The sequence below is a fragment of the Zerene cesonia genome, unplaced genomic scaffold, assembly GCF_012273895.1.
Source record: "Zerene cesonia ecotype Mississippi unplaced genomic scaffold, Zerene_cesonia_1.1 Zces_u002, whole genome shotgun sequence".
NCBI lineage: Eukaryota > Metazoa > Arthropoda > Insecta > Lepidoptera > Pieridae > Zerene > Zerene cesonia.
In genome coordinates this window covers 1,519,076-1,529,357 of record NW_024045132.1, presented here as the reverse complement: position 1 = coordinate 1,529,357, position 10,282 = coordinate 1,519,076, and the positions used below count along the sequence as shown (strand labels likewise).

General features: G+C 31.3%; 1 protein-coding gene across 5 annotated transcripts in view; it reads right to left on the bottom strand.

Annotated features, from left to right (window-relative positions):
* Positions 1–10,282, bottom strand: part of LOC119838314 (putative sodium-dependent multivitamin transporter) — a 21,405-nt gene that overhangs the window by 2,959 nt on the left and 8,164 nt on the right. Inside the window, exons 9-11 of one of the 5 annotated variants that reach the window (XM_038364196.1) lie at positions 8,071–8,235; positions 7,207–7,276; positions 3,720–6,245 (exon numbers count right to left, since the gene is read on the bottom strand). The exons of 2 other annotated variants lie outside the window; for them this stretch is intronic. In XM_038364196.1, coding sequence (XP_038220124.1) covers positions 7,253–7,276; positions 8,071–8,235 — 189 coding nt within the window. In that variant the 3' untranslated portion in view covers positions 3,720–6,245; positions 7,207–7,252. Of the gene's footprint in view, positions 1–3,719; positions 6,246–7,206; positions 7,277–8,070; positions 8,236–10,282 lie in introns of those variants that run through there. 2 more of the 5 variants (XM_038364192.1, XM_038364195.1) reach the window with 2 other exon arrangements.

The following is a 10,282-nucleotide window of genomic DNA, read 5'->3' as shown; positions in this document are numbered from 1 at the left end:
AAATGATTCAGTAACCTTAAATAGATGTAAAAGAACTATTTGTTAGAATATTTACTTAATAATCATTATATCAACAGGTATATACTTTAATTTTCAGTTTTATAGCATTGAAATGCTTTATAAATGAGAAATTTTGAAAGAATAGAAAAAAATTGATCACGAGGCAGGATTCGAACCTGCGTATCTTGCCTAACCGTAGCAACGCCTAGCCTCTCGGCCACCCGTGATCCTAGGATTTAGGATAGGAGGAGATACGCAGGTTCGAATCCTGCCTCGTGATCAAATTTTTTCTATTCTTTCAAAATTTCTCAGGTATATACTTGCTAATACAGCGTTCATTAAAAGAGTTTTGTACTAACACTCTACAGAAAGTTTTGATTGTGCGATTGTATGAAATGAATAGGCTCCGACACTACTGGTCCGATCTGTGACACTCCCACCAGCAGAATGCCTTATTCTTGAGAAACTGTGAATTAATTCGTGAATATGTCATCAAATTATTGCAAGGTGTCATTGGTTAAGTCTTTAAATATAATAATATAGAAGTTTCTAATAAAAAAACAATACACGAAATATAATATTATATATTCAACGCGAGCGAAGCCGCGCGTGAAAAGCTAATAACAATAAAAACAAACAATTCTTTTTTTAACATTACATAGCCAGGCATTTGACTACATTCCTACCTGATGGAAAATAGAGATGCAATCTATGAAAGCGCACTGTCTAGATAGAGCCTATTCACTTTTGCCTGGAATAAATTTGAATCATATTTTTCTGGAAAGACGGATGTGGGCAGAGCGTTTCATTCCTTCGCAGCTAGATTGATGAAAGATAATTGATAACGCTTTGTGCGCATAAATGATAGGTCCACTACGAAGGGCTGGTAGCCAGCTGTACGTCTAGATGTTCTATTTTGAAATGGGGAAGATGGTATGAGATTGTGCCGTGTATGTATGAATTTGTACATGTTGCTTATAGTGTCAAAAATATGCAAAATAAAAACGTTCTATTGTTGCTATTGTAGTGATAATCATAGCTCGCATCTCACTTTCGGGATATTCTCCTACTTCTATCAACTAATGGGCACTTGGGGTTATTCTTACCTCTAGCTAACAAACGATAAAACCCAAAATCTACAAAAATAAATGGAAAAGTTACTGATTAAATATTTGCGATTCATATTATATTTATTAGTATAAATAGTATCCAAGTAATAATTTAATTTATACGTGATGACTTAAAATGTGATATTTTATCCTGATAACATCCAAGGCCTGCATAAGGATAAATATAGCCCTGAAAATATATTATTCAATCATGCCGACGCACATTCAAAGTTTTTGATTGGCTAGTAAGTAATTGAGTAATAAATTGATACAAGATCTACAAACTAAAAATGTGTACACAGATTACTGTATACACGTGCAAAATTATTAACTACTCATAATGGTGTTAATACAAATTTTCAGAAAACTATGTAAGTAACTAAGTAGTATGTAATATTATGTATGGATCAGGGAATAGAAATAAGCGCAGAAAACTCAATAGAGGAATAATGAACGCGTTCGAAATAAAATTTAAATTGTCGCGCTTTTTGTGACGTAGACATAGACAAAGTATAACTTTATCGTTTTCTCACAAAATATTAAGTTCTATAGAGATGGAGTTAAAAAAAAGTGAAAAACAAATTTAAGCACTTGAAATTGCCCAACATCGAGAAAATTGATAAAAATTAAAATTCATTATTAAAATAGATAACTGAAAACAGTAGAATTAAAATTGTTTATGACAATAAATTATTATGAAATCGGAAGAAATAGGGCACATAATGTTCACATACAAATGAAAACAGTTATTTTTGTAAATAGAAACATCATTATTATTTTAATTAAATACTCACAATATTCGACAGATAAATTGTTTTAAAATGAACAAGTCGAAGGTTCCTAAACGCAGCACTTCACACTTCAAGATTAAATCGATTAAAGTACAACTTATAAACTCAACGATTTTTATTTTTTCCTAATAATAAATATTATTTTAGTACTCCTCGATTCACAACTCTTATTAACGATTACATCGTTTGTTGTGAAGGAGTGAAGGACGTAAGTACTTGAATTATGGTGCCGACTACATGTCATACAATTTTGAGGTTAGTTGTTGTTTTTTGGCGATACTCTAGCAACATGTAAGAATAGTGTTTTCAGCTATAATAAATTGTGTAAATTTTTAAGCTAATCTTGTAATGTTTAGAACTAACACGTTTAACATCGGTAACGTAACATTGTGGAATGTATTTTGATATAATTATTAATCCTTATTTTGATTAATCCCTTTTCAGTGAAGTAGCTATTTTCTCAAACGATTTTTCGTTGCCCGTCATACTACAATATAATGTCGCAAATTTTGTCAACGTTATTGAGCCAAACCTATTTGTAAACTATCATACACTAATGAATTTTAATATTTACATTTTGCTTTCGTTCAGATAATTTATAATTATTTAGATCAAGAAGGAGAAACTGCGCCACGAAAAAAGGCCACGGAGCAGGTATGAACTAAATTTTAGTGGACGGTCATATACATAGATTATACACTTAAATACTGGGCATGTAGATCATACACTTACATCTATATCTTATATTATACACAAGAGAAAATTGATATAACTTATATAGTAAGTCATATATTAGAATTAAAGTTACGAGATATCACTGTGACTTGAACCTTATGGAAAGAAATATATGGGCTCTGAAGAAACTAAGGATTGCATTGAAATAGTTAAATAAAAGTGTATGCACAATTCTTATATTACACCCTACCATAACCAACGCTATGAGTGCTAAAACCTTTGAACATAATTGGGTGATATTAGAATTATTCTTTTTCTGTCTATTTCTATACCTTCAATGTTATCGATACTCTTGCAGAAAATAAATAAATAAAAATCCATACACAGCAAATTTTTTTTTTCCATACACGGCAACATTACTTTAGCCGCGTAGCGGCGCGTCAACGGGCTTCTTGGCGTGGAGTGTGGACTATATCTATATCGACAATCTTTTTATAATCTATATACATTAGAAAAAAACATGTCAAGTGTCAGTATTGTCAACAAATCATCAAGTTTCTTCTTTTCTTGAATATGCACTGCCATTCATAAAATAAAATTGAATTGAATTGAATTCTTGAATATGAAGTAAAGTAATATTTAAAATACGCATTAAATTGATTATAATGTTCTTGAGGCTTGAGACGAATGAGTACAGCATGAACGTAATTTATCATACACTGCGTAGTACGTCAATGATGTAAAATTTCTTTGAATGATTGATTATTGAAAATGAAAAATATGCTCTTCACATGTAATTGATTAAAATAAAATGTCATAAAAAAACGTACAATTACATTACTATGCAGTGAGTATCTGTTTAAGATTATCGAATCATGTTATTTTTTTCAATATGGGTAAAACAATATTTTTTTAAGATTATTAACAGATTTAAAAAAATAATTGACAAAGTGAGATACAAGTGTCATAGTTTCTGAGTAAAATGTACCATAAAAATGCTTGGATTGTGGGATAGTAGAGGGTGAAAAGGGGGCTTGTTAATTACTATTAAAAACCAAATCCACCATTATTTCAGACAGATATTACATTGTACTCTCAGGCTTGTTTTTTTTTTTTTTCATTAAAAAAGGAATAAAAAATCAACTAGTAACAAATGCATTTTATTGATTGGTTGCATTAATTTCCTTTCTGTTTAACAAGCTATATTAATCACATTTTACTAATGTCTAATCTATAAGTAGTGGAGTAACAATAAAATGTATGCCAATATTGAACAAATCTTATATTCAATTCATGTTTTATTTTTATATATTGTATTTTTGTTTTGTTTGGTAAAAATCACAAATTAATATTCTACTTTTAGGACCAGAAACATAGTATTCATAAGATGCTTGTACAGTTTTTGCCAAAAATCTCTCAAGTTACTGAGAGATGCTGCATTCGAGCAACAAATAAGTTGTCCCTTCATATTTAATTTGTACCTACTTTACCCTTTGATTTTGTACATTGTTAGTTCAATAATCGCACTCTTATCAACTTCAGGTCTGACAAGAATTTGGTGAGAACTTTAAATGATATGATCTAAAGTGACAGAGTTATCTGATTTGCAGTCATTTAAATTGAAACTCGAATTTATTGCAATCATTAAAGAAAACTAAAATCTTACTATTTTAAGATGGTCACACAATATACAATATTATAAGAAAAAGTAAAGCCAGTTTACTTATTCTACTTCAAAATGTAATTATTACTTTATTATTGGCAGTACAATTATAAAAAAAAAACTTTCAAGTACAAAACACTGGTATTATGTTCTAGATATTGTTATAATATATGCATTACATTTTTTTCATTTTTAATTTCTAAGATAAAGCGTAAATTGTCTGATTAGCAAATGAACTTAATGTAGGTAATAATTACCCAAGTCAATGTATGATATATAATATTATATTACATTTATATCAAATAAATGTTTACTATTGAATGTAAATGTGGACATGCTGTAGGTACTGTAGATTTAAGACCACATATTGGCTCTTCTATTACACAATTGTTTTTTTTTTTAATTAAATATTAATCTTTTCATATATAGTGAATCAGGGTAATTGTATATAATTGGAAACAATTCTTATTAAACGTTTTGCAAAAACAGAAATAATATTTTTACCAATTATGTACATTGAACAGGGATTCACAATTACCCTGATTGACTCTAAAATTCAAGTACCTATATTTTAATACATCATATTTTAACTGATAGATAAGCTAAAGATACAAATCTAAAAGTTATGAAACCGTCCATAGCTATTATATAAACAAATACCTAAATAAACCTGGAACAAAATTAGGAATTTGAGTGTTGTTTAACAACCTCAAAAAATCACAATATAGAACCCCAAGACGTTCGAAATTCGTGATATAATTACGATACACATACTCCAAAAAATAGAAAATACTATGTACCTATTTATAAATTGTACCTACTATTGCTTATTGTGGTCTAAATTACTGGACACAAGATTTATAGTTGTCAGTCTTGTCTTGATTGAAGGTTGAAGTCCATGAAGTAATGAAAATTCATTAAGTGTATTTAAGTATGGTTATTTAAATGTGTAAAGTCGATTGTGATAATCGAATTTGAACGCCTATTACTATTCAAATTAAAAACTTAACTATATACATAGCATATAAACATAAATAGAATTTATATAAAATTATTGCTAACAAACACCACTATTTAATTACTCACATAGGTTTTATCAATTTGCTGGATGAAACTTTTTAGTTAAATAGTAAAAAAGTATATAATTGCAAACATTTAAAAATTTTGTACCTACAAATATACCAAGTACCAAAAAAACATTTTTCTGAAACACATTCATTTCTGCCTAATAATGTAATTTAAGATTATTATTGTCTTTTTCTAGATATCACTAGTCATTTAGATAACATTATTAATAAATATCAAATATTCTACATTCATCATCATCATTTCGAGACTCTAGTATATATTATAGCTTTAGGCAGCCCAAATTGTGCTGGTTATAGTGCAAATATTCATATTCACAGTACATAACGTATGTATAATGATATATCGCTCTGTCATAATCAATAATAATAATATTGTTTGTGTCTTATAATTTTTAACTGATATTAGATATTACCATAGTATAAAGAGAAGTGAACAGTAAAACAACGCCTTCGATCTTATAATAAAAGCCGAAAATGTCTCAACAATGTCGCCATTGTCATAACTCAATAACAGTCAATATCAATAAAAAAATAAATAAATAAATATGGTAATGACGAAAACGCAGCTCCTTACAGGATATGAGGATTTGCAATCTCACAGCACAAGTAGTATTCACTTTTAATCATATACACATAACAATATAAAATACCTACAAACAAATATGATATGCCAAACTACACATGGCGTATGTAGCTCGGGTCGTTCCTCCCGCCCTAATGACTTCGTTGAATGAATCTATGGATTAAACTGACAACCACTTTTTTACACACTAAAAGAATATCTTTGTAGTTATTTCATAGTAAAAATAATACTAAGACAGTGCAGCGTCTTATTAAATCAAAATAAAATGTATGTTGTAACTATAAATTATCTTCATTCAGTGCGTCAATAACTGCCACTTTTCTGCAGGAGTTGGCTCTGAAAATGAACACATTTTTCTTAAATTTTTGAGATCAGGTAAAAAAGGATTTAGACAGCACAGTCTCCATTTAACGTTTGCTTGAAACAATGTCATTCAATTTACTTTTTAGTTATTTTATGCATTTTTGTTTTGTTATCCTTTTTTTCGTTGTCATTTCTTCATTTCAGAGCGCTAAGATGGGCTCTTTCTTGCCTGATGGAAAGCGACACCACAATCCATACATATGAACACATGCCTTGCCTGCTTAAAAGGATATAGAAACGTTTGATGATAGCAAAGGGCTAGGAAAGGTGAGGTAATGGATACGATCTCTGATACCACCCACCCACAATATATATACAATATCTCCCAATTGAGTATGCTCAGACTTTGATATCAATATCTCTTAAGTCTTAAGGAATACTTTTGGATTCTGTGCTTTTGGCCTTTGTTTGTAAATACCGAAAAATAGCCATTAAACACTCGCATCACGCGTTTCTTTACTTTAGTTATAATATAACTTAAATGTTCAAATGATCACTCTACTTTGACATTAAATGAGGACAAACCTCTGGCTATAAAGCGATGTATATTATCAAGAATTATCTATTATACAAGAATAGTAACCAAGTGTTTCTTTTGAGTTAGTCGTTATTAATGGTAAAGGATAGGAATCTCTTTTCTGTTGTAATTTCTGAATCTGTCATATGGTTAAAAAGAATTATTGTTGTAGGATTGTCAGATTAATGAAACTAGCGTTTCACTGCAAGTACATTCGTCAAAGTACATTTCGTTTTACGTGTACGCTTAGTGTCAAACATAAAAAAAATAAAAATACCATCGCGATACGAACAGGGAACGGGATAAAAGCTGTTTGTTATATAAGCACAGAAAACAAACAAAATATTAATAATACCGCAATGCTTAATACTATATTAAAAATAACCTATAAACACAAATTCATTTCAAATACCTTACCTTACATAAAAATATATCAAAATTCCCGAAGCAAGTCATATGATGATTAGTATTTATTCTCTTTGCCCATCTAGAAAAAATCAGCAAATCAAAACAAGCAATAAAACCAATTAAACCTTGAAAATACCGATGAGCGTAAAAATATAATATGTAGAACAATTCCCTATAATCGATTTCAACCAAAACCGATAAGAAAATCAAAACACCCATGACTACTGTCTATTAATATAAAATAAATAAATAATATAATAAAAATGCATGCATGCCCATTGTTGCAATACCCAAAGTACATTCATATTTGTGACTCGTCAAGAAAACAACACAATAAGTATGAAATTATTAAAAATTTTACCCCATCGAATATATCGGTACACGAATTGGTCACAAATGTGAATAATACGCATATTTTTAAAATAAAACGGAATTCCTATATTTTAGCTAAAGCAACTCATGCTTAAATACTGTGTTCAAAGCAAAACATAGATTGAGATAAGAGATTTCACAGTAGTGTCGTTCTTACTTTATTTCCATTGATATGATAATAAAAATTCGTGAAATCAATGAATAATAATTAGTAAAAAATTTAACGAATTTTTTCGAATTAAAACGATAGATGGTCAATACTTAAAATCTCTTATTTCAACAGAAAATACCCAGTTTTGTGTAACGGTACGTTATACGCATTATAAACAACTTTTTTACACAAAAAGTTTATACAAACACACTTTCAATCAGAATTTACATTTAGTGTAAAAAATATAATTTGTATGTAGTTAGTACAATAAAGCGTATCAAAACTGCAACGAAAAAACCAAAAAGGATTGTTAAGGTCTTGCGACTAGCACAATCAGATAACATCGCTACCTGTACGTTGTCCACGTCTTTATATTTAGCGCGAAGGTAGTTGGCGAGCGGCGGCGTGAAGAGCGCGGGGTCGGGGTGCGGGCGGCCGGCGCGCTGCCACGGCTGCGCGTGCCGCCACACTAGCGACACCAGCGAGCCCACCACCAGCACCCACACGAAACCGATCTGGAGATAATCATTGTGTAGTATAACTATCGGCAATGCTACGGCAATTACCGTTTCACGGCTTTCAGTGCCAAAAATCACCAAATCCACGGCCTACGGCAGCAACCCTGAGGCAGATCATACGACTTTTCGCAAACAACGATCTTTCACTTTATTATAAATCATCTTTTTTATAACAAGTTTAGAGGATTCGACTGTTGACTGTCATTTGTTACTGACGGGATACTCCGATGCACGAAATTCGACCTGCATAATATAGTCCCGTCACACTCATCCAAAATTGCTTGATAGAGACCGAGAAATACGGCACTATACGATTGTCGAACATCGGAATAGCCCTTTATCCGAATTCCGAATGCCAACATTGGCTGTATAGACTTTGTCCCTTTTTACAGCTCTATAAGCAGAACCCGCCAGATTACCCATTTTCCTATAGTAAATAGTGCATCCCTTTTATTTCCTATTGGTAGACGAGCGATACAAAAGAATAGTTAACTAGGTTTATTGAATCTTCTTTTTCATTAACTGTCAAAATTTAGTCGCGGAACTATTATACTATATACAAATATTTTTTTGACATCGAAGCTATAGTCCTGATTTGTTGTCGTTTATTTGTTCTTTGAGTGCGATATTTATTAGTTTTTACTATAAAAGGATGGCGAAAGTAGTGACGAGGGACCATCTACGCCAAAAAAGAAAAAAGCGGTAAAAAGAAAATACAATTCTCAGAAATATAGGACTGAATGGGAAAATGAATTTATTTAAAAACTAGCTTCGCGCCCGCGGCTTCGCCCGCCTCCGTATTGTTCTTACCTTTTAAACCTTCCCTGGATTATTCAGATTGCACCAAAAACATGATTATAAAAATCAGACCAGCCATTCTTGAGTTTTAGCGAGAATGACGAACAGCAATTGATTTTTATATATAAGATTAGATCGCACCTGTATCCGGTAATGAATTTAAAGTATCTTGTAAAGTATGTGACACAATTTTAACATGCGAAACATCTTCTTTACGTCGTCATATGATGAGTGCGCAACATATTTAAGTCAGCATGAAATCAAAACGACCGCCTCCGACCACCACCATGTTTAATCATTGCCCCATTCGAACAGCGATTGGGAACGATTTTTAGTAATGTAAACAATATAAAAACAAAGAAGTGGAACGGATTATTTTCTTCCACTATTAACGAGCCCCATCTATCTAGCGACCCAAATTGAGAAATTTGAGGTCTGAAACAGTGATCCGAATAGGTCACTAAATGAACTAGGTCCAACAAATTGGTCTTTGTACATAAATTTTTGCAATTAATTTAAAATATCAAGGCCATCCAAAAAATGTTATCGGACCTATTTAATCATGCATCACACAAAATTCATTTAATTGGTCACAAAATAGACAATATTGGTTAGTATATTATGATAAATGGTCAGTTTCCTAGTACCTAGTGTAAAATCGGTTTAATAAATTTTAAAAACTAAAAAACAGCAATATATTAAAAAACGAAACACAATAAGTATTTCTTTGCAAGCAGTGGCACGGCCCGTCGTGGGTATTTTTCCATGTAAACATGGTTTTTTAATCTAATATACACGGCCGCCTAAAAATTTTCATTGGCAACACTGGTTAAGTATACTATTGGTTGTGCGTGCCGCCACAATAGCGACACCAACAAGCCCACGACCGTGTGTGACGCACATATTTTCACAGCAGTTTCGTGTGGGCATCCACGAAACTGCTGTGACACTGCCAATGAGTCTAATCTTTCAGCACTTTCTGATCACTGATATGGATGATAGCGATTTGAAGTTATATGTGTATATCTCATAATCTGAACGAACACAGTCTGGGTTATCTCTTTCTCAAAATATCAACTAAGGACATAAGTTAATTTGCATATGTATTTGTAGTTCTATAGAAACAATTTGATGATTGCAGTAGAGAATATGACATAGGACAGCCACATGTTAAGGTACAATGCCACCAATTTATTTTTGAAACAGCGATGATTAGAACGAAATTGATTGAGAGAATTGTTTTTAA